The sequence below is a fragment of the Aspergillus niger genome (genome assembly GCF_000002855.4).
Source record: "Aspergillus niger supercontig An01".
In the NCBI taxonomy this organism is placed as follows: Eukaryota; Fungi; Ascomycota; class Eurotiomycetes; order Eurotiales; family Aspergillaceae; genus Aspergillus; species Aspergillus niger.
Window position 1 is genome coordinate 2,575,322 of NT_166518.1, and position 27,800 is coordinate 2,603,121.

The 27,800-nt window shown below is 51.0% G+C and overlaps 11 protein-coding genes across 11 annotated transcripts; 6 read left to right on the plus strand and 5 right to left on the minus strand.

Moving 5' to 3' along the window:
* Positions 1–795: 795 nt before the first annotated feature.
* On the plus strand, positions 796–1,823 carry An01g10910 (uncharacterized protein; the record flags this gene model as incomplete). The annotated part of the gene is made up of 3 exons (XM_059743898.1): positions 796–1,275; positions 1,318–1,408; positions 1,477–1,823. 3 exons carry the CDS (start codon positions 796–798, stop codon positions 1,821–1,823), a joined length of 918 nt encoding a protein of 305 aa, XP_059599782.1.
* Positions 1,824–3,639: 1,816 nt separating this feature from the next.
* An01g10920 (uncharacterized protein) lies at positions 3,640–4,867 on the plus strand (the record flags this gene model as incomplete). Its single annotated transcript, XM_001389472.3, has 2 exons — positions 3,640–3,806; positions 3,874–4,867. The coding sequence occupies 2 exons, from the start codon at positions 3,640–3,642 to the stop codon at positions 4,865–4,867; spliced, it is 1,161 nt and encodes a 386-aa protein (XP_001389509.1).
* A 1,303-nt stretch (positions 4,868–6,170) lies between these two features.
* Positions 6,171–9,079, plus strand: An01g10930 (uncharacterized protein; the record flags this gene model as incomplete). Its single annotated transcript, XM_059743912.1, has 7 exons — positions 6,171–6,381; positions 6,433–7,076; positions 7,142–7,337; positions 7,395–7,466; positions 7,516–7,986; positions 8,030–8,144; positions 8,191–9,079. 7 exons carry the CDS (start codon positions 6,171–6,173, stop codon positions 9,077–9,079), a joined length of 2,598 nt encoding a protein of 865 aa, XP_059599783.1.
* A 664-nt stretch (positions 9,080–9,743) lies between these two features.
* Positions 9,744–10,198, plus strand: An01g10940 (hypothetical protein; the record flags this gene model as incomplete). The annotated part of the gene is made up of 3 exons (XM_001389474.1): positions 9,744–9,918; positions 9,996–10,069; positions 10,145–10,198. The coding sequence occupies 3 exons, from the start codon at positions 9,744–9,746 to the stop codon at positions 10,196–10,198; spliced, it is 303 nt and encodes a 100-aa protein (XP_001389511.1).
* Positions 10,199–10,301: 103 nt separating this feature from the next.
* An01g10950 (uncharacterized protein) lies at positions 10,302–11,097 on the minus strand (the record flags this gene model as incomplete). The annotated part of the gene is made up of 2 exons (XM_001389475.3): positions 10,302–10,328; positions 10,363–11,097. 2 exons carry the CDS (start codon positions 11,095–11,097, stop codon positions 10,302–10,304), a joined length of 762 nt encoding a protein of 253 aa, XP_001389512.3.
* Positions 11,098–12,906: 1,809 nt separating this feature from the next.
* Positions 12,907–14,059, minus strand: An01g10960 (uncharacterized protein; the record flags this gene model as incomplete). Its single annotated transcript, XM_001389476.3, has 2 exons — positions 12,907–13,761; positions 13,997–14,059. 2 exons carry the CDS (start codon positions 14,057–14,059, stop codon positions 12,907–12,909), a joined length of 918 nt encoding a protein of 305 aa, XP_001389513.3.
* A 1,053-nt stretch (positions 14,060–15,112) lies between these two features.
* On the plus strand, positions 15,113–16,892 carry An01g10970 (uncharacterized protein; the record flags this gene model as incomplete). Its single annotated transcript, XM_001389477.1, has 4 exons — positions 15,113–15,206; positions 15,276–15,629; positions 15,688–15,756; positions 15,823–16,892. 4 exons carry the CDS (start codon positions 15,113–15,115, stop codon positions 16,890–16,892), a joined length of 1,587 nt encoding a protein of 528 aa, XP_001389514.1.
* A 441-nt stretch (positions 16,893–17,333) lies between these two features.
* An01g10980 (uncharacterized protein) lies at positions 17,334–20,082 on the minus strand (the record flags this gene model as incomplete). The annotated part of the gene is made up of 7 exons (XM_059743944.1): positions 17,334–17,881; positions 17,933–18,243; positions 18,307–19,093; positions 19,145–19,226; positions 19,296–19,763; positions 19,849–19,902; positions 20,008–20,082. The coding sequence occupies 7 exons, from the start codon at positions 20,080–20,082 to the stop codon at positions 17,334–17,336; spliced, it is 2,325 nt and encodes a 774-aa protein (XP_059599784.1).
* Positions 20,083–20,924: 842 nt separating this feature from the next.
* Positions 20,925–22,505, minus strand: An01g10990 (uncharacterized protein; the record flags this gene model as incomplete). Its single annotated transcript, XM_001389479.1, has 1 exon — positions 20,925–22,505. One exon carries the CDS (start codon positions 22,503–22,505, stop codon positions 20,925–20,927), a length of 1,581 nt encoding a protein of 526 aa, XP_001389516.1.
* Positions 22,506–23,104: 599 nt separating this feature from the next.
* On the plus strand, positions 23,105–24,472 carry An01g11000 (uncharacterized protein; the record flags this gene model as incomplete). Its single annotated transcript, XM_001389480.1, has 1 exon — positions 23,105–24,472. One exon carries the CDS (start codon positions 23,105–23,107, stop codon positions 24,470–24,472), a length of 1,368 nt encoding a protein of 455 aa, XP_001389517.1.
* Positions 24,473–25,245: 773 nt separating this feature from the next.
* Positions 25,246–26,631, minus strand: An01g11010 (uncharacterized protein; the record flags this gene model as incomplete). Its single annotated transcript, XM_001389481.3, has 3 exons — positions 25,246–26,073; positions 26,216–26,490; positions 26,544–26,631. The coding sequence occupies 3 exons, from the start codon at positions 26,629–26,631 to the stop codon at positions 25,246–25,248; spliced, it is 1,191 nt and encodes a 396-aa protein (XP_001389518.1).
* Positions 26,632–27,800: the final 1,169 nt, after the last annotated feature.

Sequence of the window (27,800 nt, forward strand, 5' to 3'; positions counted from 1 at the left end):
GCATTTCTAAACAGCCAGATATTCTGCATACTAGCTCCCCTGTAGCGCAGGGCCGTTCAGAGGCTTCGAGAAGCTTACTATCACATATATAGGACGCGATATGTTGGATTCCGTGGTACATGATCGACCTTGTACGGGTATTTAGGTGGGTTATAGTTATCCAGTAAAACTTTTTATGTTTTACCAAAGTACGTTAGATCCTAGCAACGATAGATAAGCACCATATTATGGTTTCCACTGTGGAATCCTGGGATTCTAATGTGGTAGGTAAAGCGAAACAAACACTCTTCTTGATTGACTTCCGTAAATGATATCCTTGCAGGTGAATGAACCATAATAACCTGGCTAACAATATAAGGTCTACGATAACAGTAAGGTACATAGAACGCGCAACTGAGATCTACCAATAGAGGAAAATCATTTACTATCCATCCAACAATGGCACTTGGCAAACATTACTCCCTTCCGCGGATGTTTATCAAGACATTCGATATCATAGGTGGCTGGCTGCCAGCCCTTGCCGCCTATCAAGCACAAGCATTCCAATCATGTCAGGCCCAATCCAAGTAGTAATGATCATCTTTCACTCTCAACCAACCAGCATTTCATGTTGTATAAAAAATTGTTAATGATATCTCACCGCAAGAAGCAAGAACAAATAATGATCGCCGATGGAGATCCTCGGGGAGATCAATAAATAGCGGCGAGGAGGGCGACATAAGTGGTTGCAGCCAGCCAGCGAGCAGGATCTGACCGGTGCACAACAGACACAGGGACTCCTACGCTTCACAAATCATGCGTTTCTTCAGCGTTTTCGTTACAGCTACTCTGGCCTCATTGGCTATCGCACACCCAGGGCCTCATAAAAAGGCCACGAGAGCCGAGATCTCCCGTCGACAGGAACTCTCTGCTCGTTGCGCCCAGCATTCCGGCGAATACAACGCAAAGAGACGGAAGAGGGCATTTGAGAAGCGACAGAGTGATACGACGATCGAAGCCACAACAGAATCACCTTACTATAAGACAATTCAGAATGACACCTGCGTGCTGACCCCCGAAGTGACGGCTGGTCCTTTTTGGTGGGCAGACTCCCAGACGCTACGTCAAGATATGAGTGAGGATCAGCCCGGCGTGCCTCTAATCCTCGATGTCGGAGTGCTGGACATGGCGACATGCGAGCCCTTGGAGGGGGTCCTGGTGGATCTTTGGCACTGCAATGCAACGGGCAAATATTCTAGTTTTACCGCATTGCCTATGGACGAGGACAAAAATGCCGTACTGCAGAGCCTTAACCTTACGTGGTTTGAGCCGGGGCAGACGGATATTCATACCGGTAATGAGACTTGGTTGCGGGGCATGTGGCCGACGGATAGTAATGGAATGATGGAGATGAAGACTATTTTTCCAGGTCAGTTGCATGACTTGATCCTTTTACTCTGATTTCTCGCATACTGATAATAATCTGGCTACGCGCAGGCTATTACTACGGAAGATCAATCCACATTCATGTGCAAGTGCATACTGACTGGGTGGCAAGAGAAAATGGCACACTCGCCAGTGGAAAGACCGTGAGCACGGGGCAATTCTTCTTTGAGGAGGCACTTTCACAGGAGATTGTATCAATCCCACCGTACTCGGATGTGGTAGGGATCGAGAGACTCGTTAATGGCTTGGATGATACGTTCCATAACGAGAATACCGATGGGTATAATGCGATAGTATCAGTTATTCCTATCGATGGCGATGACTTCAAGAATGGGATGATTGGCTATATTACAGTGGGTGTGGATACAGAGGCTGTTGAGGACGCGTTCCCAGTGTGATTGATCAGAGTCCGCCGAGGACAGGCGCAGGTGGGATTGGGCAGGCTATACTAGCTCTGCCGTTGATGAGAATAGCAGATATGATAATGCTCTATATATTTTCTTTTTGGAAAGGCCTAGCACGAATGATAGAACATATCTAGCTTTTACTCAGGTATGCGAGTCATAAGCGAACTAGTGATCATCGTACTATTGGTATCAGCTTAAGGACAGGGATTGATTTAACTTCTTCCAGAATGATCTGGGGAGCTCCACTGCTGGTTCGTCTTAAGCTTTTAATCGCTACATAATTTAGCCATACTACTATGTCAAGAAAACTGACGAGATATCCTTTTCTTGTTATTGTTAACAGGATAGTAGACCAATCTAAAACACACGCCTCTCGGTTGAATTCGAGAGGATATATCAGAAGCTGAGAATGGAAATACTCTCAAACAACATGGAAGGGCCTGGGACACGCGCTGTAAGGCTGAACATTTCACCTGATTCTTAAACGGTACCTAAAACTTAGTCGAGTCCCATGAACCAAGTAACTCGTCTTTACCCGATTGCACTATACAGCATGTCAGTCCGCAGCTCCAAATGTGTTAGGATCACATAGGTTGCTAATGCTCTCGACAACAGTTCCACTTTCATGGACATCATTGCAGCAACAATATTATACCCGCAATATAACCGTAACTCCGAATTCTGGACGACCTTGCATAAAAGGGATAAACGAAGAGGTGGTGGTGGATACGGCATCCCGTAATGCTCCACCACTAGGTGGAGGATCCAAGTCCCGCCCACCGGAGAATTGCCACACCGGGTAATAAGTGACTTGAAGTGCTCTTCTGGGCCAACAATCCGAAACGAGGTCAAAGCCGTGACTTGCCGGTGTAAAATATGGGAGAGAATGACTATTTAAGAGATTATGTCTGGGGTGGCAGAGGGACTAAGAATAGACCGATCATATAACCTTGTCTGAATGATTTAACCGAGAGTAGATGCTACCGTACCTCTTGGGCCGGATCGGAGAACGACTGGCATTGTCTCATGTAGAAGTATTGCAGCAGGGATGGCTGCATTGTATAGATTGAATATGACAATAGTCTTCTGCTGCTTGGCTTCATTGACAGGCTTTCCAATATTCCATCACTTCCAGTTATTCCTGTTCCTCTACCCCCGGCTTTGCACTGGGGGAACAGAACCGACTCCGATAAGACGGAGATAAGAGGCCCCGCCTGACTTCACGAAGAGCATAAGTTCCTGGCACTTGAGCAAGCGCATTGCAAAGACGGCTGCCGAGAAAGTTCTCTAGGCAAGCCACTGTTTCTCTAAAGCTTACCTGTGCACCAAGCTCGTGTTTATAAGCACGCTATCAAGGGTAGCAGTGCGACATCCTGGCTCAAGGATGGTCTTTGGAATGCGACCGCCGGGCAGTCTGGCCCAATGGGGAGAAATTGATGCCCCAGACCGAACCCCGCGCTTCGAGGGGCCACCGGGTAAATGCCCTTCTTAGCTCTATCCACTTATTGAACCATCAGTAAGCCCATGTTGGCCCCGTCGTGTTACTGCTATTTGGCAAAGCTCCTATCGGTGGCGAAGGAATCAGCTACTTGCAGCCTCTCACGTTGGAGAAAAGATCATCCCTGAGCTTTTTTTTTTTCTTCCTTCTCCCCTTCAACCGTGGAGGGGTAGACCGCTGTTACAAAATACTTAAGCCCGGTAGATCCTCTTTCCGCTTGCTACCCATCCTGCTCATCCCTTGCGTTCACCTCTTGCGATTCTTCCCGTCCTCCCCTTTAGATCGTCCCCTTCATTCGATTAGGTCATCATGGCTACCGCAACTGTTCTCGAGAAGGCGAACATTGGCGTTTTCACAAACACCAAGCATGACTTGTGGGTCGCTGACGCGAAGCCCACGCTCGAGGAGGTCAAGAACGGCCAAGGATTGCAGCCTGGTGAGGTTACAATTGAGGTTCGCAGCACCGGAATCTGCGGGTATGTCTTCCGTTCCTCTTGCAATTGGCTTCGTATTCCCTGGCTAAAGATTGGTCATCGCATCCAGGTCCGACGTGCACTTCTGGCATGCAGGCTGCATTGGGCCTATGATCGTCACAGGAGACCACATCCTGGGTCACGAGTCGGCGGGTCAGGTGGTGGCTGTTGCGCCCGATGTTACCTCCCTCAAGCCTGGCGACCGTGTCGCCGTCGAGCCTAACATCATTTGCAACGCTTGTGAACCCTGCCTGACTGGTCGCTACAATGGCTGTGAAAATGTTCAGTTCCTCTCCACCCCTCCTGTCGACGGACTGCTGCGTCGCTATGTCAACCACCCCGCTATTTGGTGCCACAAGATTGGTGATATGAGTTATGAAGATGGTGCGCTCTTGGAACCTCTGAGTGTTTCTCTGGCGGGTATTGAACGTAGTGGCCTTCGCTTGGGTGACCCATGCCTAGTCACTGGTGCTGGCCCTATTGGTCTCATCACCCTGTTGAGTGCTCGTGCTGCTGGAGCTAGCCCTATCGTCATTACCGACATCGACGAGGGGCGGCTGGAATTCGCCAAGTCGCTGGTCCCTGACGTTCGCACTTACAAGGTGCAGATTGGCCTCTCTGCTGAGCAGAATGCTGAAGGTATCATCAACGTCTTCAACGATGGGCAAGGCTCGGGCCCCGGCGCTTTGAGGCCTCGCATTGCGATGGAGTGCACTGGTGTGGAGAGCAGTGTTGCTTCGGCGATTTGGAGTGTCAAGTTCGGCGGCAAGGTCTTCGTCATTGGTGTCGGAAAGAACGAGATGACCGTTCCTTTCATGCGCCTCAGTACTTGGGAGATTGACCTCCAGTACCAGTACCGGTACTGCAACACTTGGCCTCGCGCGATCCGCTTGGTGAGGAACGGTGTTATTGACTTGAAGAAGCTTGTGACACACCGGTTCCTCTTGGAGGATGCGATCAAGGCCTTCGAAACGGCTGCCAACCCCAAGACGGGAGCCATCAAGGTTCAAATCATGAGCTCCGAAGACGATGTGAAGGCTGCTTCCGCTGGTCAGAAGATTTAAACAGTCGTACATTCGTGAGCACATGCCTCCACTGCTTTATATTGGGTGACTGGTCACCTTGGATACCTTTCGCATTCATGACACATATTTTTCATGACATTTTGATGGATGGTTTATCGTGTAACGTTCCCCTTTTTTATGACGTTGTTAGAGATCCCTGCTGGTTGGAGGCATAGAGATGCACGTAGAATTCTATTCCTTCATTTTTGACTCTCACAACATCTGCATCCGACATATCGCAGGTAGAGAAGCTGTCTCTCATCGCATTGACAAGCCTTTGCATAGAATGAAGCGGCAGAGTAACCCAGAGCTGCAGCTTGACTGAACACTTTGTCTTAACGCATCTGCACACTTCCCCCAGGTCCCCAAGCTTCTGCCAGGGTACCCGGCCTGCTGGAGGAGTGAATATGCACACCTCGAGTGCCACATTAATTAGTACGATGTGGTCAATACCTTATGCCACCTCATTGCTTAATGCTTGCAGCACTGGCAGTAAGCGACCGCCTCTTGACAGGTCAGAGCCACCTATCAGCTACAACTACGTATCAGCAGACCGGATCCGTTGCATCCGACGCTTTGTCTGACTCTTGTGCGGTTTTTGAGTGACCAGAATATTTACTTTGGTCCATGTTCTTTGAGTGAGATCTGATCCTGATCCTTTGAATGTCTCAGTTTGTTTGTTTGCGGGGCGTCAGGCGGGGCACGTGGTGGGGAGAGTGAGGAGAGCCACCATCACTGTCACTTCCTCGATTCCATCTCCATACTACTATTCGCTACCAAAAGCTTACTTGCATAAAATTTGGAGCCAATCATCCAGGGCATTACCGAGAGATATACCGATTAGACGTGCCCAGAGTCTAGGCTGCTGCACGAGATTCAATGAACGAGAATCGGTGTAAGTGACCTGATGTTATTTGGTCCCTGCATCAGCCCCAAGCCGATAGCGGCGAAGATCCCCGATAATTGACCGAGATGGGACGACCTTAGACTCACATTGTCTTCTTTAGGCAATCGTCTCCACGTTTCTCGGCTTTTCTATCCTATAAATATTGCTTTTTGTTTTTCCTCATAGAACTGCTCGGCTCATCCCGCCTCTTTGTCAGATACATTCCTTGGCTTCGCTGATTGAATCTGCGGGGTCCGGTCATACCGCGCAACGCCACATTATGCACTTCGGCCAACGCGCCATGCATTCAATGTCATCAGTCCGTGCCCAAACACATATAAGCCGCTGGGACCACCCAGCTGGGATATGAAGTCACGGCTTGCTGTAATCCGGGGTGATCCCAGAGCCAACATCATAATGTTGGGGTCTTTGCTTTTACTCTTACCCCTTGTGGGCGCTGCTGTCATTGGACCCAGGGCAAACAGTCAGAGTTGCCCAGGGTATAAGGCGTCCAACGTCCAAAAGCAGGCTAGGTCACTGACTGCGGATCTGACTCTAGCTGGTACGCCTTGTAATAGCTATGGCAAGGATTTGGAAGACCTCAAGCTGCTTGTGGAATATCAGACTGGTGAGTGTTGGCTTGTGTGAATCAAGAGTTCCTGACTAAATGCTTGCTCAGATGAACGGTTACATGTTATGATCTACGATGCCGACGAGGAAGTCTATCAAGTTCCTGAATCAGTCCTTCCTCGCGTGGGTAGTGACGAGGACTCTGAGGACAGTGTTTTGGAATTTGACTATGTGGAAGAACCGTTTTCATTCACCATCTCCAAGGGAGATGAGGTCCTGTTTGACTCTTCGGCATCACCACTAGTTTTTCAGTCGCAATATGTGAACCTTCGCACCTGGTTGCCCGATGATCCCTATGTGTATGGTCTCGGAGAGCATTCTGACCCTATGCGCTTGCCAACATACAATTACACGCGGACCCTTTGGAACCGCGACGCGTATGGCACTCCAAACAACACCAACTTGTACGGTAGTCATCCTGTCTACTATGATCACCGTGGAAAGTCCGGAACTTATGGAGTCTTCCTGCTGAACTCTAATGGTATGGACATCAAGATCAACCAAACGACAGATGGAAAGCAGTACTTGGAATACAATCTTCTCGGCGGTGTTCTGGACTTCTACTTCTTCTACGGAGAAGATCCTAAGCAAGCGAGCATGGAATACTCAAAGATTGTCGGTCTCCCGGCAATGCAGAGTTACTGGACTTTCGGCGTATGCCCCCCACCCCCTAATCCCATAACAGTCCGAGTTGTATGCTGACTCTTCAGTTCCATCAATGCCGTTATGGATACCGCGATGTGTATGAACTTGCCGAGGTGGTCTACAACTACAGCCAGGCAAAGATTCCTCTGGAGACGATGTGGACAGATATCGACTACATGGACAAGAGAAGGGTGTTTACCCTTGATCCTCAGAGGTTCCCGCTCGAAAAGATGCGGGAGTTGGTAACCTACCTGCACAATCATGATCAGCATTACATTGTCATGGTTGACCCGGCTGTGAGCGTAAGCAGTGAGTGACTTGACGATTCCCCATCCTTGCAACTTTCAGCTAATGGATACTTTCTAGATAACACGGCATATATCACCGGCGTGAGAGACGATGTTTTCCTTCACAATCAGAACGGTAGCCTATACGAGGGTAAGTATATACACATCTCATATCTCTCAACACGAGCTAAACTATGCAGGTGCTGTTTGGCCTGGTGTCACTGTTTTCCCAGACTGGTTCAATGAGGGTACTCAGGATTACTGGACTGCGCAATTTCAACAGTTCTTTGATCCCAAGTCCGGAGTCGATATTGACGCCCTGTGGATTGACATGAACGAAGCCTCCAATTTCTGCCCTTATCCTTGTCTGGACCCAGCGGCATACGCGATCTCCGCCGACCTCCCACCGGCAGCACCACCTGTTCGGCCAAGCAGCCCGATCCCACTGCCCGGATTCCCCGCGGACTTTCAGCCTTCGTCTAAGCGATCTGTTAAAAGAGCGCAAGGAGATAAAGGGAAGAAGGTTGGGTTGCCCAATCGCAACCTCACTGACCCGCCCTACACCATTCGGAATGCCGCAGGTGTCCTTAGTATGAGCACTATCGAGACGGATCTCATTCATGCGGGTGAAGGGTATGCCGAGTATGATACTCACAATCTCTATGGAACAAGTAAGTCTTTCAAATATTTGCATAGATGATTTGCCATTGACAGGGTTAGTGATGAGCTCTGCTTCCCGCACGGCTATGCAGGCCCGCCGTCCCGATGTGAGGCCTTTGGTCATCACTCGCAGTACGTTTGCAGGCGCTGGAGCACACGTAGGACACTGGTAAGTTGACCGATAGCCTTCGCTAGCACATCGCTGATTCGTACAGGCTGGGCGACAACTTTAGCGATTGGGTTCACTACCGGATCTCCATCGCGCAGATCCTCTCCTTCGCGTCCATGTTCCAGATTCCAATGGTCGGGGCTGACGTGTGTGGGTTTGGTAGCAACACGACGGAGGAATTGTGTGCCCGATGGGCGTCACTTGGTGCCTTCTATACGTTCTACCGCAATCATAACGAGCTGGGCGACATATCGCAAGAGTTCTACCGCTGGCCTACGGTTGCCGAGTCCGCGCGTAAGGCCATTGACATCCGGTACAAGCTCCTCGATTATATCTACACTGCTCTTCACCGGCAAAGCCAGACCGGCGAGCCATTCCTGCAGCCTCAATTCTACCTGTACCCTGAGGATTCGAACACCTTTGCGAACGACCGGCAGTTCTTCTATGGTGACGCCCTTCTTGTCAGCCCCGTGTTGAATGAGGGATCCACCTCAGTCGACGCATACTTCCCGGACGACATCTTCTACGATTGGTACACAGGGGCAGTGGTGCGTGGGCACGGAGAAAACATCACGCTCAGCAACATCAACATCACCCACATCCCTCTGCACATCCGCGGTGGAAATATCATACCTGTCAGGACATCCAGCGGCATGACAACCACTGAGGTTCGTAAGCAGGGCTTCGAGCTGATCATCGCGCCAGACTTGGATGACACCGCATCGGGCAGTCTATATTTGGATGATGGAGACTCGTTGAACCCGTCATCTGTGACAGAGCTCGAGTTCACGTACAGCAAAGGGGAGTTGCACGTGAAGGGTACATTCGGACAGAAGGCCGTCCCCAAGGTGGAGAAATGTACCTTGCTGGGGAAGTCAGCACGGACGTTCAAGGGCTTTGCACTCGATGCGCCGGTGAACTTTAAGCTGAAGTAGTTAGCATATCGAGTTGGAGTTCAGATGAGAGGGGGGTAAAAAGTAGTTAGTGTCTCAGGTACCAGATCGCTTACATAGTGCCCTTACTGCTAATTAAGATGATTGACATATCTCAATAAGCATAAACTCTGCCGCAGCATACAGCAAGCACGTAGCCAGGGGACAGGCAGGAAAGCCAGTGGCAGGGGATCAAGGGATAGGATAAGGGATACACACCAAGGCAGTAAGCATTCAAGCCGCGCCACCACAAAGATACTGTCCAATCCTCTCCAGAGGAAGAAATGACCGCATAATACGCATCAAGCCATCCACATTTACTCGCCACACCACAATCTCATAACTCACCCACCCAACCCAACCTGCTACATAACACATGTACCACAGTCAATACATACATACCATGTGCCAGCCGCCATGCCTCGAACCCGCCACGCAAGGGATACAGACAATCATCAAACAAGGACGGGAGGCAGGCAGGACGCGTCTACATACTACGCACGTACCTTGCACATCCGTCTATCCCTACTACACGAGTCAATCCTTATTTCCGGGGTTATTCAAATACCTAACGGAATCACCTCACTAGCTAGTAGGATTTCACCATCCACTTCGTTTCCTCTCTCGTTTTATCTTTCTCTATTATCTTGAAGTAAACCGGAACAATATGCATCTCAAATCCATCCTCTTCACCCTCGCCGCATCGACTACCCTTGTCGCCGCCGGCAGCGACTACTATTGTCTCATGGCGCAGGACGGCACGGGCATGATCCAGGACCCGTATTGCTGCGATAGTTTCTCTGATACGCCGGGGGATTCGATTGCTAAAGTTGGGAAGAATTGTATGTTTCAGCATACCTTGTGACTGTCCTTTTTTAGTGGTGGGTCAATGCTGATGATTGTGTGTTTGTCGTTGTAGGCCAGTCGATGGATGGACTTGAGTGGACGGATCAGTGTCCTCAGGGTGGAACTGTGAAGTGTTGTTATACTATTGTAAGTAAAACACCACCATCATGACTGTCGAAGAATTGCCTCGACTGGGATATGTACTAATGAAGATGAATGTAGGGTCCCCAGTTCATCTGCACGGCAGAAGCAGAGGAGAACACGGATGATGATTGATTGATTGATCTACTATTCCACATCATGGATGGGATTATACTTTACTCGTCCACATATTCACCCACACAAAGCAATGAAGTATTCAAACTATTGTACACTACACCTATTCCTCCCACACCACCACGTCTAGCTAGTAAATAAATTAAATAACTTTAAACACTAACCATCCTAACAAACCTCTCCCCCAACTCCTCCGCCGCCAACGGATTCGCTCCCGTCAACAACTCCCTACAAAGCGTCGTCTTACCCAACTTCTCCCTTCCCCCCTCTACCATCACAGCCCCAGCATCCCTCAACTGACTCTCCACCTTCTCAATCTCCCCCCTCAACAACGTCTCCATAACCTTCTCCTCCGCATCACTCCAACACGTAATCTCATACCCCTTATACACGAACTCCCCATCCCCACTAACCCTCGTACTCAACAACGCCAACGGCCCATGACAAATCGCCGCCGTGGGCTTATTCTCCCCATGAAAGTACCTCAGGATCCTGCCCAGCTCCTTATCACCACCTAGGTCTACGAGCGGCGCATGTCCGCCCGGGATGAACACCGCCGCGAAAGTCTTCAATTCATCGTCGGAGATGCTAGCAAAGGGGCGCGGTGAGGAGAAGCCGTTTTCGCGGCGCATGCGCTCGATGAGCTCTTGCTCGCGCCGGCGTTCGTAGAAGTTGCCGGCGAAGGTGAGGAGGGATTCGCTGTTCGGGTCGGGTTGAGGGGTTTGGCCCTTGGGAGAGGCGAAGGTGACTTCGTGGCCGGCCGAGAGGAGTTTGGAGAGTGGTTTGGCGAGTTCGGGGAGGAAGAAGCCGGTTGGTTGTTGTTGCGTGCCGGAGGAGGTGTTGTGCAGGGGGAAGGAGGTCGCGTCGCTGAGGATTATGAGGACCTTTTTGGGAGGCATTTTGGATATTCTCTCTAGGGTGTAATTTGGATGTTATGTGGTAGATTCAATTGAGTGTTTGGTAGTAGATTATTGCTAATTAGGGTGGATGTGTAAGGTTCGAGCTGTGGTTGTGGTGATGGTGTTTATAGTTGGTGGTGGTGGTGGTGGTGACATCCCGATGACGTAGGGAGTGGAACAGGTTGTTGGGTTGGCGGTGCTTCGACTTTTACTCTTCATTATGATTTAATGCAATGTAATGTATCATAGATCATGATTTTAATAGTAGTAGTATGGGAGAGATACTTAGCAGCATTGAATTGCGAAAAAAAGTATGCATTTGTCAGTGGGAACATGGTGGTAATAGTATGCTCCCGGCGTGTATATCTCGGACGCTGGACTCTAATATTTTCTCGATATTATCAACAACTAGATCGAATAGGAGTGTATTCTTCGATGCAGAAAAAAGTTAGACCAATACTAGATAGAGACGCAGAAGAGCTTTAGACTGTGTGGAATTCTACATCAAACATGCATCTAATTCAAGTAAAATCCAAGTCTATACTACCCACCCCTCTTCATCGGATCTGAATATCCCACAGCCACTAATAGTTACAAATATCAATTTTTACAACCGAAGAAAACAGAACATAGTATGCCTATCAGCCCGCTACCCAACCTTCACGGAATCAATCCAAGTCACGAGGAATACCCACTTGCAGCACGCAGCTCGTATTCTCGACTCGCGCAAAACGCAGTGTAGTGGCCTTGCAAGCAAGCAAACAGGCAGCACACCTCATACTCACAGCAAGCTTCCTGCAGCCATAACTCCTTCCATGCAGGTGCTCAGACCCCTACACGAGTCATACGGCTTATCAAAGTAACGAGTCATTTGCTAATACACATCCCCATTTACAACAATCCCTAGTTATCTAACTACCAGTCCATCTGCTCGCTAATATTTCCCCCTCCAAGATTAGATCCAGAATAGATACCCCAAGATTCTAGAACCTCCCGGACCAAGTCAAACCTACCTTCAAGTGGATCCAACCCAGATTCGCCTTCTTCAGGGAAGAAAGAGAAGTTGAACCCTTTCTTCTTACTAAGTAAGCAGTTAACTGCTAACTAACTACTCTCTTTTATGTGAACTAAATAACTAACTAGGGCTCGGTACCCGCGGATGAACCTCGCTCGCCTATTCCCGGATCTGATAAGGGTATTCAGAGCTGGAGCGTCCAAAGTCTATCCAACGAAAAATTTGCACTTTTCCGAGGAAAAGCATAACTCCCCCGTCAAACGAACCATACTTGGTAGTATCAATCTGGTTAGCTAGTTTACAGGTGTGAGTTGGTGTTTGTTGGCATACGTATCGGATTCTGTCCGAGGCTAAAGTCGTACCCGTGCACCTTTGGGATTGTTCCTGAACTCCGGGTCATTCTTCCCCGGTTATTTCTATGGGGGGGAGACAATACTGGTTCCTACCAATATTATCCAGTAGGACTTACAATAATCTTTATAATCCGGGGAATTTATTATTTTTATTGCTTGAAGGTGCTCCTGACTCGCTTTTCCGTGCACTTTGCCGGTCTCCACTGTTGCCGACGTCTCGGCAAATTCCACCGTAAATCCGATTACATTATGCAGTCGACTTATACACCTCGGAACCTGGCCGAATTGAACAGCTCACTCGTTTCACGATCTGCAGGGCCGCTTCCTGATGGCTGGGAAAATTCTGAATGACATTTCTTGGTATGGTATGCTATGCGATGTCGTAACTCGTAATAGGGGGGCTATGCGGGCTGGCTGGACGCTATCAAATCAGAGAATGAACTATACCCCCCTCAACATTTCCTCGGCGTTATCTCGAAACACCCGCTCCGCCAATCCAGATTCCTTCGCACATATCCGTAGACATGTCTCGGTGAATGGTTCGATGTTCACGCCAGAGAACCGCGTGTGTGGCCAGTCGGTGGCATATATCACACGGTCCGGAGCTGCTTCAAGGAACTCCTGGGCCATCGCTTCCAGGTCTCGATATTCCTCGTCCTTGCTGAGACGGTACGGGGCGGAGATCTTCACGTAGGTCTCTCCGCCTCGCAGAAGCGAGATTAACGAGGAAAATCCCGGCAGCATGTAGGGGTTAAACGATTCCCCGTCGTGTTGGACTGCTGTCAAATCTGGTCCTCCAAAATGGTCAATACACAGCTTGACTCCGAGCTGTGGGACAACTCTCTCCAACAGGGGAACCATATCCAAGGATACGTAGACCTGGATAGTCCACCCAAAGGGCCGTACTATTTGCGCATGTTGCAGCAGCGTCTCTGTCAGCTCATGCTCGCTGAGCACCTTGCCCACGGACTTGAGATTCACCCGCACGCCGCGTACTCCCAGCAGATGCCACTCCTCTAGGGTCTTGGTGTCTATGTTGGTCGGATCAATCACCACGACTCCTCGCCCGCGAGAAGGTCCGAGAGTTTTGAGTGCTTCAAGTAGACAAGAGTTATCGGTTCCGTAAATAGATGGCTGAACCAATACAATTTTCTCGATGCCAAGGGTAGATTCGAAATTCATCGCATCGTCAACGGTATGTTCGGGAGGCTGATAGACTGCATTCGCGGAAACTGGGAAGCGCTCTGGTTCCACAACGTGCATATGTGTATCCCACGTCCCTCGGGGAATCCGATACTTCAGTGGGATAGGCTGGAGGGTTGTCGTTCCCTCCTTGCATAGTTGTCGCTCCTCCTTCAGATGTGCAGTGCTGAACAAGGCCCGAGGAGATTCTAGTAGGCCTGTCCTGGGCTGGAACGTGGTAAGCATGGTGGGCATCGAGGACGAGAGCATTGTCAAGACGTCATCAAGGGCGAGGTAGAGAGGTTAAGTATGGGTAGGAGGAATAGCAGGAGGTGTAGATGTCCAACACAGGTGTGACAAACTCACAGGACAGCTGAGCCGCAGCGTTCCCACAGCTGCTCTTAAGGAACATTTCTGCATCGATATCATGCTCTCTATTAGGCTAGGTGCAAAGCCAAGGACGACCCGTCTAGTCAAAACTGTGGATAAAGACATTACGGCAGCTCATCGGCTTCCCGATTGTGTTACCGGACGGATGCCAGTAAACGTGAGGAATGAAACAGTCCCTGACCCACCGGTCACCAGCGAAAGGCGGGATGGTGTCGCTGAAGTACGAAAACCGGTATGATGAGGTCGGAATGTGGCCGCAAGGGGGCCACTCACACGTGAGCGACATTGGATATGTCCACTTACTTTTTCTCTGATCGGCAACCAATGACAACCACAGACGTTTGACTGTTGAACCGAGCCAGATCGGACGTGTATCTAAGCGAAATGCAGAGCCACGGGGAGCGGAGTTATTCACAGGCAACGGTAATGGGCCGAGTGGATGCAGGCGGAACGACCCGCCCGATCTGACATGCAGGCGAAGTGTGCACGCATGGTGCTATTGAGAGCAGAGAAGACAGTGGTTAGATCTAGATATATAGATATCACTAGATGAATTCAGCCTCGGAATTATAGATAGTTCAATATCAGACATTAGAATAGATGCATACCAAGTATTGAAGGCGTTCTATTCCCGAATGGTGATAAGAAGTGCATTAGCGTGTGTCCCAAAGAAAAAGGAGAGGAGAGAGAGGGAGAAGAACCTGCGGAAGTTGACCGAGAGGCGAGTCACGCCCCTCTGGATCCCGTGCGTCTCATTCCTCCTCTCTTGTCTCCCCCCCTCTCGGCCCTCCTCCTTCCGAGTGGATATTCTCTCCTTTCCGAGTTTTGTTCCTCGCCTCGCTTGTTCTCCGTCCACTCGTCTGGCCTGACTCGCATCGTGTGGCTTGCCTCCTAATCATTCTCCCCCCTCCCCGGCCCCCTTCGGATACGTACCCAGCAAGGCAGCAATCGGTTCAAACTGGAGCTTCCCCAGATATCTCCATAGTGCTTAATACACGTCGTCTATTATCTCGTCGGCTAATATCCCCAAAATAGCTGATTCCAGCTCCATCGCGGCTCCTCCCGCTTCGCCATCATGGGATGGAAGGCGATTGACTGGTCTCGGTGGACCACAAATCCCTATTATGCCTTAGTGATCTTTATTATAGCCTGTGGCAGCATTCCTAAAGGTAACGTCATCTTCACGCCGTGTTGTTATACACGAGAGATCGCATTCTAACTGGTGGGCGGGGCTGCAGGTTACGATGAGGGTGGCTACAGTGCCAGCGTCAAGCTCGAGTCGTTCATGGTCGACTTTAACCTTTTGTCCTCTAACTGGACTCACGATGCCACTGGCTTGGCCAATCGCAAGGCGAACATAACTTCCTTTAACGTGTTGGGTGCCGCATTTGGTGCGTTGTTCTCGCTAGACTTGAATGATCGCTTGGGTCGAGTACGGACATGGCAAATGTCTTGTTTGGTCTGGGGATCGGGTCTTTTCATCCAGGTCTTCTCCTCCGGCATCTATGGTCTATTATTGTTTGCTAGAATTTGGAGTGGTCTGGGCGCTGGTGCCTTAACAGTGACTACGCCCTTGTACCTGTCAGAGATCGGTAGGTAATCTCGGAGATTAATGTACATGTACTATAAAAGTGCTAATATCGATGATAGCGCCGGCGAGGACTAGAGGCTTGGTAGTGAGCGTTTACATGGTGGTTTTGCTCACCATCCTCACTGTGGGTAAGCTAACGCTCTCGTTAACCGCTAGTTTCACATGTGGCGTTGTCTGACATGTCGCTCCAACAGGGTTCTTTGTCAACTATGGGGCCGACCTGCATATGGCCCCTACCCGGGAACAATATCGCCTGGTCCAGTCGATTCCACTAATCCCTACGGGCTTAGCTTTCTTTGCCTCCTTCATCGTACCTGAGACACCTCGTTATCTGGTGTCCAAGCAGCGGCCCGAGGAGGCGCGAGCTGTGCTAGCTCGGTTCCGTGGGAAAGACATTTCCGATCCCGAGGTTGATGAGGAATTTAACACAATTGAAGCTCAAGTGCGCGCCAAGGCAGCAGACTTGGCGTCTGTCAGTCATTGGCAAGCTTTCAAGGAATCCCAGTTAAACCCTAATTATCGGCAGCGGTTCTGGCTCCTGATGACCATGCAAACCATCGCCCAATGGACAGGAGGCAACGGTATCACCTACTACATTTCTAATATTTTCCAGTATGCTGGCATCACTGGAAACGCCGAATCTCTTATTTCCTCAGGTGCATATGGCATTGTCAAGGTCGTCTTCACCATGGCGTTTACTTGGGTTTTCATTGATTACCTGGGCCGACGTCGCTGCGCGTTGATGGGGCTGAGTCTCCAGCTAGCTGCCCACATCTACATGGGCGCTTACATGGGTCTGCAACCGGGCGCCGCTAAGAACGAGAACGCCTCCAATGCCGCAATTGCATCCGTCTTTATCTACGCCGTTGGCTGGTCCGTCGGCCTCTGCACCATCCCTTACCTGTATGGTACAGAAATCTTCCCCACTCGCATTCGCAACATGAGCTACGCGCTCAGCATGACTTTGCATTGGTTCTTCCAATTTGCCGTCGTGCGCGTGACACCCAACATGTTCGTCTCCCTTAACGTCTGGGGTGCGTATCTATTCTGGGCCATCATCTGCTTTCTGGGCATCATCATCCTCGGTATCTGGATGCCCGAGACCAAAGGTGTCCCTATGGAGCGCATGGGCGATCTCTTCGATTGCCCATGGTACCTGCGCTGGCGTGCAAAGCCGAAGGATGTTGCCTCGTCCTCGGCCTCCACTGCCGGCGAGGGCAGTGTCGATGCCAAGCAAGTGGACAGCAAAAGTGTGCCTCTGTAGACTTTCCGAACACATTACATCTCAAGAACGTTTATTTTCGATATATACCCGCCATTTTTGATACCTCACCTTTTACATTACCTTATACCTATATACTTACACCTGTGGAGTCCCCATCTCTGGGTTCCTGATGGGGACGATGTTGCATAATTACTTTCGGATGGAAACTGGGGATGATGTGGGTTGGGACGGATACATAAACATAAAAGCATGCAGCGTTATTACCACTCAAGCCACTTAGATAGCTTAATTTACACGTTCGATTGTTCAATTATTCAACTGTAATTCTACACATGCGTAATTCCCGATAGTATCACATACAGGTCGATAAGTACCAAAAAGTACAGTCATTCAATTAATCTATCGAGATACTTTGGAGCCAATTCGCCTTAGGTGGTATATCGTTCCCTCGTATCCTGCAGCTACATTCTGCCTCTGGTATCAAGTGTGTCTATCCCACCCGTAATCAACTGTAGGTGCCATATTCGTCGTTATAGGCTCCGCATAGGAAAACGCCTCGAAAACCTCAGGAGTAATCTCGTATGCACCAGGGTTATCCAGCGTCAGCATGGCATTTGGCATACCGCCAATTAGATGTGTGGCAGTCACCTGCGGCATATTGGTCTGCGACAGCTCGAAATCGGCAATGGGCGTTTGGTAATTATAGCCTGGTAACATTGAGGCTGCAGAGCTCATGCCAGCAGTGTGCATGGAGGTGATAGGATGGTCGGCTTGTGGTGGTTGCTGCTGTACAGGGGAGACGCGTTGAGAAGTATTACTGGAGATATTCGAGGGGGGTGGTGTCTGATGTTGGGAAGGAGAATGGCTATGATGGGTTCGAGTTCGCTGTTGAAGTTGGGGTTGGGGTTGGGTTTGGGTTTGACTTTGTTGTGGAGGCTGTTGAGGTTGGGCTGTGGGTAGAACAATATGAATGTCGATTTGAAGCTTTTGCAGCTCCTGGTAGATGAGACTTAAGGCTGTGCTGATGACTGTTGTACGCATTAGCTGCAGTGTTCACTTTCAGTTATCGGCAAACATACCAGGACTTGTCCCTTTGACTCGCTCCAGTGCATAAATGCAGTACTTCAACTTGTCGAGGGTACCCGGAGCAGCATACTTCAGAGCCTGGATTTCGAGCAAGAAAATGGATGCTGCAGTATATACACTGTAGGAGAGAGACAGTACGACATGACTGTCACCAAAAGTACGGCGGTACAAGTCGAAGAGGGTCAGAATCGTAGTCGCAGATGTCATGCATTGGATCAGATGACTTTTGTCGTTAGATTCGCGGTTCGATTTGGAGCAAAGGACGGGTCGGTGGAGGAGGATGTTGATGGTATGGTAGAGACAGCTAAGCAACAGCGTTAGAATGACGAGACGTGGCGAGAAAATCAGGCAAGGAAAAGGTACGCACTTCAGGGTCACAATATGACTTGGAGGGGAATATGGAGGAAGATCCATGGGCAGTAGCTTCAAGTAATCGGGAAGCTCCTCCCACCAGTCAGCCAGATTAGCGGCTTGTTCCTGGATGCAGTTATAGTATTCTACTTCCGAAACCTGTCGAAGAGGATCATAGATATGGATTAATATTTGGTTAAGAATCTCTGCCAGGCCGCACATCTTCATGAAGCACGATGTAGAGTGAGCCTGGGTGGGCGGATAGTGAGTGCCATCAGGGAATTCGACGCCATGAGGTGTCCAAAGCTCGACCTCGGCTGTGTCATCCAAGATCATCCGAGGAGGGCTGACCCGGGAGTGTTGCATCGTGGGGGAACGGCCGAAGTACAATGAGATCAGTTTATCCCAGAAATAGCAGCTCCAAAAGAGACGGTTCCTGAGCTCGATATCCTCATCAGTCAGGTGAGCGCTATCAGAGTACTTGCGACTGTCGATGTTTATTCCAAGGTCGTCCAGTATCCGGAAGGCCATTCCGCTGTATAACCACGCCTGACTCCGGTTGCCTCGTCCGAACTCCTGCGCACTCAGGAGAAGTAAGGTCTGAATCGTTGGAATGCCGACGTAGCCGGCTTTGAGCGAATCATAGAGGCCTGATACAGCACGGTGAGAGAACTGCGCCCCGCCTTCGAAGGAGTCCAGAATTGGCCCAATTTTAGGCTCCAATTTGCACCATCGTACCGAGTGGGCAAGAATGGCGTTCAACAGGGCGTCGGTGTAATAGGGGCCGTTGACTTTCATATCACCTGCAAGGTGTCAGAGCATCGCCAGCATCGGCTAACGGAGAGGCAACTAACGAGTGAACGTAGGTCGATAAACGAAGCCAAAGAGCGGTTGTATCCAACACCAGTGTGAATCGAGGAGGTACTGGAATGGTTCCTGTCACAGCGATAAGATCAACATTAATACCATCCTTTATATCTGAAGGTTTGACCAAAATATACTTACGGGCATAGTGGCCATCTGCTCAAAGGCCCGTTCCCGCCATGCATTGTTGATAAGCCGTTCCTTCCGTCCCTCCAGTTGCATAGCCAAACGGGACGTGGAGGAAGTCTCGTTCAAGAGGCCGCTTGGTAGCTGGAATAAGCTGGTTGGGCCGTGGAATGATATTCGACCATCGTGTTCGACCTTGAGACCCTCAAAGTCTCTGGCGAGCTCTTGTTCGTTTTCGTCTTCTTCTTTGATGCGGGTTCGGATACCCGGGCTGGCGCTAGACTCGCCGGGAGATGCAGGGGAGGCGCCCTTCCGCGACACGGATTCCGGGGGTTGTTGGTTTCGTAATTTGGAGAGAGCATCTTCCAGCTGAGCGACGCGAGCTTCCAGCTGCTTCGTATAAGATAAGGTTGGAGCTCTAGCAAATAAAGAGTCAATAGTGATCGACAATTTTGCCGATAGGGCAATACAAAGCGGGTCGGGCTGGTGGGGGGGAACGCAAAAGTCCCAAGAAGCGAGGGTGAAGGAAAAGAAAAATAAGCCACACTCACAGACTATAGACACACACCTCACCGCGTGTCGCACATCGCGAACACGACGGACTGGCTCCGTTGCATTTCACCTAGCCGGTCCAGTCAGCACAGCCAGCGAAGCGAAGATGATGACTCGACATGTTAATCTCGGAAGTCATCCGAGTCACGAACGTAAGGGGGACAAAGGAACCCACCTTTCGCTTGCGACAAGCCTCGCAGGAAAAGGCGCTTTTCCGGGGAAGGTTGGACTTTGTAGGCACGTCGGCCATGCCCGACTGCTTGGATTCTACGACCATGGAATTGGACAATCCAGGAAGGCCGTGGGGGACGGGACAGACGTCGCGACAGCCTCCATGGAAGAGAAGGGAAAAATCACGATCACGCGAAAGGGAAGGAGGAGGGGGAAGAGAGGGGGGGCGAGAGGAGAAAGGGAAAGGGACGAGAGGGAGGGCGAGTGGGGGTCAAAGGGAACCAGAAAAGTGAGACGACGATGGCCACCACAAGCTTAGGGGCGCACCTTAATTCCAGCCAGAAGAGTCGAACCTTTCCCTGGGTCGTGGGGGGGAAGGAAGAGCGGCGCGATGATGATCTGATCAGAAGTGGACCGTTGAGGAAAGCTTGGGACTCGTGTAGAAAAAGGCCTTATCGTTTGATTCTTGCGCCAAAGAACATCCTGAAGATATGCCATGCCGATGGGAGACAACTCCAGCCATCTTGGCTATGATAATTCGCGTCCTAACGAGTAATCCCAGCAGTCGACGGACACTCCGATGGGCCGATCTTGTAGCGGGAGAGGCGGCGCCGGAACAATTGGGAAAGATTGGAACGCAACCGGCATGACGATATCTCGGGCGAGTGCGACTGCAACGCGGCCAATCAGGAGGCCAGACACCGGGGGCTCTAACCCTTTGCGGCCATGGAATTCAGGCAGCGGTAGATGGATCAGGCATGCAATTTAAGCTTAATCGGACAGTCACGTGTCGCCCATACACAAGTATACAGAGGCCGCGTGAGGGCCGATCATCTCCCAGCCAACACCCACAGACAACTTGGGTGCGAAATAATGGTTTCTATTATACATGATTTATATCTACACATCACCGTCATAGTATTATACAAATTGCTTCTCCAGCTGCACCAGAAGTTCGTGCACGTCATCTACGGGTAGGGGAATGGCCCGAGGGTTCTTCAAGGCCTTCTCGCCCAATCGTTGCGTCAGGATGTCTTGCAGCTTCTGCACCCCACGTTCGGGTTTGCTCTGCAGCTGACCTGTCACGTCCACCGTGATGCGAGAGGCAGCGACGTCCTTGGGTCCCAGGATGAAGATGAGGTTGTACTTCATATGCTTGGCTCGCTGGATTTTCTTGTTCAGCGATTGGCCACTGCTGTCCACATCGATCAAGAATGTGGAGTCAACCGAGGAGATGGGCTGGGGTGCATCAGTCCCCATTTGGCCGGGCTGAAGGGCGCGGAATCCAGAGATTTTGGCAGCCGCTTCGTGAGCCTGCTGTACGACGGCCTCATCTTGGTTCACGGTTAGGACGATACCCTGGCGCGGAGAAAGCCAGAACGGCCAGCGACCAGCGTATTCCTCGATGAGCAGCGCTAAGAACCGCTCCAGAGAGCCGAAGTTTGCCCGATGGATCATCACCGGGGTCGCCTTGCCTGGGGTCTCCGGGTTGTAATCCTCCTCACCTTCAGCGACCTGGTACTCGAGCCCAAATCGCTGAGGGAGATTCATATCAAGCTGGATGGTGGAGAGTTGGTGGTATTTTCCTGCTTTGTCTTGAAGCTGGATGTCGATTTTGGGGCCGTAGAATGCTCCGTCACCTTCGTTCATGGCCCATTCCCTGCCTGTATTGTCGAGTGCCTCGCGCAATTGGGCTTCGGCACTATTCCACAATTCCAAACTACCGATGAAGTCCTTCTCTGGCCTTGTGGAAAGGACTAAGCGATACGGCCCCAGTCCGAATGTTGTCATAACCAAGTCCACGAATCCAAGTGCCGAAGCGATTTCCCCCTTAATCTGCTGCGGTCGACAGAAAATATGCCCATCGTCTTGATGGAAACGGCGGACACGGGTAAGTCCGCTTAACGAACCCGAAACCTCATTCCGATGAAGCGGACTGAAATCGGCGTAGCGGATGGGCAGTTCCCGGTAAGAATGCGTCTGCGATTTGAATAGCAGGCAGTGGCCGGGGCAGTTCATCGGCTTCAGGCCGTAGGACTCATCCTCTCCCGCTTCTCCGTCCGTATCTCCAGTAGCCCCCCTACCGCGCACCTCGTACATATCATCTTTGTAATTCTGCCAATGGCCGGAGACTTCCCAGAGGGAACGTTTGTAGATCGTCGGGGTCAGGACTTCGCGAAAACCATATTGAAGGTACTGCGTGCGGAGAAAGGTGATGAGTTTGTTGATGATATGGGTGCCATTGGGGAGGAACAGAGGCGATCCGGGGCTGTAGACTGAGGTTGTGAAAAGGTCCTGGGAGGTTCCCAGGGCGCGATAATCGGCTGGGGTCGAAGATTGAGCCTGAGGCTGTCCGGGCTGCGGGTCAGAGCACGAGCAGAGCCGGGACGACGTCGATGAGAGCCATTGCGCCCTCACTGATGGCCAAGGGACCAATCGTCCCCTGATTGGAGGTTTCCGAGAAAGCAAAGGCTGCCGTAACAAGGGCGACAGTCGACGCATGGTGGGATCTAGCGGGCAGAGACAGCGACCAAATCGTGAAACTGGAGGATTTTCCTCAAGTCGCCCGTGACTGGAAACGCGAGTTCCCGATTGGGAATCGCGTTCCCGTGATTGTCCCCCACCGACTTCATCGGGTGGCTGGACGTTTGGAAGGCCGATCTAGATATACTATCGTCGACTAGTCCAACTATCTGCCTCTTCTACCTTGGGATCGGCATCCTGGTTCACCGCCGCTCACTCACCGTTATCGTGAAACTAGCTCGTCACTGAAAATCATACGGCTATTTCTGTCTAAGTACCTTTGCTTCACGTGAGTTACAGCAGTGTTGGTTCTGTCGCATTTTCTCTTTACTGGGATAGCGCGGTGCTACAGCTGAAGAGAAGATTAGCTGACCTCGCTAGTATCACTATATATTCGGATACCGTTCATATGCGTCTGGGCTATCTTTTACAGTATATGGAAACTTACATCATTATCCCTTGCTATTAACGGCTCGCGTGCGCGTTGTCTGCTCGCCAACATCGTGTAGTGACTCAAGAGACTGAAGCTTCTATTAAGCTACCATTAGCCGGCCTGTACCTTGTGACTACAGACCTTGATGTCTACCAGAAAACCTCGTCCCCAGGACAGCTCAATTCTGGGCGAGTCCTGGGTTGTAGCTTTACCTCATGAGAACGAGCAACAAGATGAACATCAGCCATCTGAGCCTTCAAGCCCAACACCTCGACCAGCTAGAAGGAACCGCAACTATGGATCTGAGTCCTTGTCTACCTCCACTTCATCCGCCTCGGGACCAGAACTAATTATGCCGTCAATATACGAAGCGCCTCTATCAGAAGGATCTTGGGTTGCGCCCACCGCTCGATCCAAGCGGCCTCTTAGACGGAGGCCTCAAAAATCGCCCAAGGATTCGGCGCAAGAAGGGAAACAACAGTCTCCCTCGCCCAAACAAGATGTCACGGCGGCAACGCGAACACAAAGATCTCGCCAACCAAAAGCGACCCAGCCTCGCACATGGAAATTCGTGGAGTCACTCCTACGCACAATTCTCAATTGTGCGCTTATCGCCGCCATCGCTCACATGCTCGTCCTTCCCGAAATAGTCCAACAATACCAAACGCTTTGTTCTTCGGAGAAAATAGCAACTCTATACCCAGCCAGTTGCATCCCACCATATCCCCAGCCACAACACCCCCGCCACCAACCAGCCCCCCGGGACACCATCACTAGTTCACAATCGCGGCTCGAGACCCTGCTCAGCTCTACCCTGAACGAAACAGACCCTCTCACCAGCACACTAAAACAAAGTGAATCCAAGCTGCGCGACATCCACACCGAACTCAAGCAAGCCTACCCAGGCAGCAAACACGAACTAGACCTCGAGTTCACGGGATGTCTTCAAGCCACCCGCATCGCAGCCGGCAAATTCGACTCGCTCCGAGCCGACATCCGCTCAGCGGTAGATAGTCTGATCGCCAGCGGCGACAACATTCAAACCTTGACTCAAGACGCGCGTCATGCCACCCAAATGGCCCGACGAGAACAATACCTCGACCAGCTCACCACACGCATGCAGTCCAAAGTCAGTTCCCTCTCCAACGACCTCGCCACGCTCGATGACCATCTCGAATCAATCGGGACCATCGTAGCCCGCGAATCAAAACAATCAAAGCCAAGCTCTTCTATTCATGCGCCCGGGCCTAATAATCCAGGGCCCGAACCAGTACCACAATCAGACCAGCCACCTCGTCTGCGCACCTTCGTTAACTCACTCTTGGGCGTCAACTTACCTGCCATGCTCCGCCCAATCACCGCGGAGCCGGAAAGCGCCGTCTCCAGCCCGGATCCCTCACTAGCTGACCTTTTTCGAGAAGCGTCCACCAATCATCGCCCGGTCATCCAGGTCGTCCGAAACCTATCGAATCAGCTTCAGATACTGCAACAAAGAAGAAATATTGTTATCTGAGCGCGAACTATTGAAAAGCTAACTAACGTCAATATGAGACATGCATATGATGGGTATATTAGTTTCTGATTATGATTTGAACTGGCCAAGACAGAGAAAGTTGGGGTAAACATGCAAGTCGGCGTTTAGTTTAGTTTTAGTTCCTGGGATGCGGCGCGCGTCGCTATTTTTCCCTTTGTTTTTTTCTTTTTTTCTTTGTCACCTGTCTTTGTTACAGTCACACGTGGGTCTCACGTTACACATGGCTTACCACCTACCTGTCAGGAACGGTTGTCTAGTCTGGGGACTGTTTACCCCGGGCCAAGAAACACAGCGTAGCATGGCGCGTAGTATTACTTACATGGGTTGGGTTGCATTGGATATGAATTAATATCATTAAGTTCTGAGCTAATTAAGTCTTTGATTTTGTCCCGCAAAGGAACGTCCGGGGAAAGACAAAAAAGAAGACCCATTTCGTTAATATCGACGCGTAGAAGAGCGAACAAGCCAGCAAGAGATTCAATCCGAGATAGACCAACGGCAATAATAGTAGCAATAGTATTGTGGTAGGGTAGTAGCAGGAAAGACTTTCTGTCTGACGGCCGGTGGGGGTGAGGAACGCCAACAGACAACTCCTCTCAGATAATATGTACTTCCAACGGTTCCAAATAAGCTATGCAGTGAAAGCAGGGGAAAGGGTGGGCGTAAGTTTCCAAACGACCCAGAAAGAGAAGTGAAAAGGTTGCATCAAGGACTGATAGTGATTATATCGTCGAAGATGAGGAGGGGTAAATTTACAAAAGGGCGGCGAGGAGACCAGCGAAGAGAACACTGGTGGAGGCGCCGACATGGGTGGCAGCACCGGTGTAGACGGGGGAGGCGCTGGCGCTAGCGCTGGAGGAAGCAGAGGCAGAGCCCGAAGCAGAGGCGGCGCCAGAGCCAGCGGCGGAGGAGCCGCTGCTGGTGCTGGAGCCAGATCCAATGAGGGCAGAGGAGGAGCCGGCGGCAGCGGCGCTGGAAGCGCTAGTGCTGGAGCCAGAGCTGGTGCTAGAGCCGGAGCTGGAGGTAGAGCCGGAGCTGGAGGTAGAGTCGGAGCTGGAGGTAGAGCTGGAGGAGGAGCTGGTGGAGCTGGAGGTAGAGCTGGAGGTCGAGCCGGTGGTGGAGCTGACGCTAGAGCTGGAGGTACCGTTGTTGACGACAATGCTGGTGTAGTCACCGGTCTTGTCGGAGTAGGTGTAGGAGGAGCCAGGGTTATAGTTGGTGATGCTGACAGACTTGACAGTCATGGTGAAGGGACCGTCGGAGTAGTCAGTCTCACCACCGGCCCATTCGATGGTACCCTCGGGCTCAGAGGAGTCACCAGCAGCCCAGATACCAAGCTTCAAGCGCATGGGAGTCTGGGGGTAGCGAGTACCGCTCTGGGCATCGCTGTAGGCAAGGGTGCGCACAACAGTGCCGTCGATGCTCCAGGTAGTGGCGGATTCAGTCCACTCAACGGTGTAAGTGTGGAAGGTCTCCTGGGGGGTCGACACGGTTGCCCAGGTAGCACGGTCGTAGGAGGATGTGTCACCCTTGCCGAAGTAGTTGGTCTCAATCTGAGTGGTGTCACCACCAAGAGCTTCCTGGATATCCCAATCTGGTTAGCTTACTATCCCATGCATACTGGGTGATAAGGGTGCAGCTAAGCGTGCATGATAGGGTTGGCAGGGGCAATAGGGGCTGTCGAATGATAATTTATGTGTCCGAGGGGATTAGAGAGCTTACCCAGTCAATCTCGTCGAGATCATCCGACTCCAGGACAACACTGCTGCAGATACCGGTACCACTGGCGGCCTTCATGACAACCTCGGCCTTGCCGAAAAAGAAGTAGAAATCGGTCTCAATGGTGGGAGCTTCACCCTTCTCGCTGATGACGAAGTTGGCACCCTCATCGGTAAAGGTGACATTGTTGGCGGTAGCAATCCAGCCACTGAAAGAGCCAGTGGTGAAATCAGTGGTGAAGGTGGTGGAGCTCAAAGCCGTATCAGCAGGGCAGGTCTCTGTTCACTCGGTTAGCTCTGAACAAATATGGGTATGAACAGAAGAAACATACTGTTGAGAGGGTCACAGTCTGTGTAGGTCTGCGCGGTGGCCAAGGGCAGCACCGCAGCCAACGCAACAGCAGTCTTGGAGAAGTACATGATGTTGTTGCTGTGGGGGTGGTAAATGCCAGAAGCGACAGTATCAAAAGTTCTTCAATGCCAACAACGAGGGTTGAAGCAAGAGACAAAACGAAGGAAGAAGCTCCTGCTTGTGTGCGTCCGGGGTATGAAATTGAAGAGGCGGGTAGAGACGGGGGACGCTCAATGTATTAAATAGTAGTGAAGTAACTAAGAGACTCTAGCAGAGAAAGCGAACGACAGACCCAGGAACCCGGGCAACCAAAAAGGGAAGAAGAGGGGAATATTAGACTTCCGTTACTATGGAACGGGAAGTGGGCAGAGTACTGGTACTAATAAGGTCACAGTGAATGATGCTAGCCAAGTGGATGCCGCCATGGAGACAAAATGTATGATATTAATACTTTTCCCCTGAGGGAGACTTCATCCGCTATGGAGTAGTCATGTTGGACCAACGAGACCCAAGGATGATAACTGGGGGCAAAAAAAGGTGTATCCCCTGGTTCGGCCTTGCGAGGATTCTGGGCAGGCACTGGACAAGGTCTGCGTCACGGCTGAGGTGGTCAGACACGGCGACTGAAGGAGGAGCAAAGGACGACATCGATCTAGTGGAGTCTCGACTGGAGACGGCCCCAGTGTGAAAGCCAGTGTTGGCCGCTGTGATAGGCGCATGCTCATTCGCAGAGGCTGGTGTTATCCACTTTTCGACTCGGTCGGGAGGATCGTTCGTTGCGCTGACCGGCCGGGGAAAGCAACGAGGGCGTGTGCACTGTGTGCACTGCGTAGTGCGTACACACTGTACAGTATACGAAGGCGGAGCGAGAGAGGAACAAAAGCTTGTGCCTTCCGCGTGTCTTACACGCTCTGATTTGCTATTTTCTTGGTTTTCTCCCTCGGTCCCCTGCGCCGCTTTCATCCTTCCTTTCCACACATGCTTTTTTTGTTTTTTGTATTTTTTTCTCAGCCCCCTTGTTCTCGCCTGTCTCTTCCTCCTTGAAACCGAGGGTCATCAACGGTCTAGTCAAGGGTTGGAAGGGGTCCAAGATGTCATTCGCTTAGGGTCGGACGAAGGAGTGGATAATTTCTACAAAGTGGTAACGATAGGGTCACCGTGGAGCAAGTCGGTGTCGGCCCTTTTTAGGCAACGATGCAATAACTCCGAGAGCCAAGGGGGCCAAGTATTTAACCAC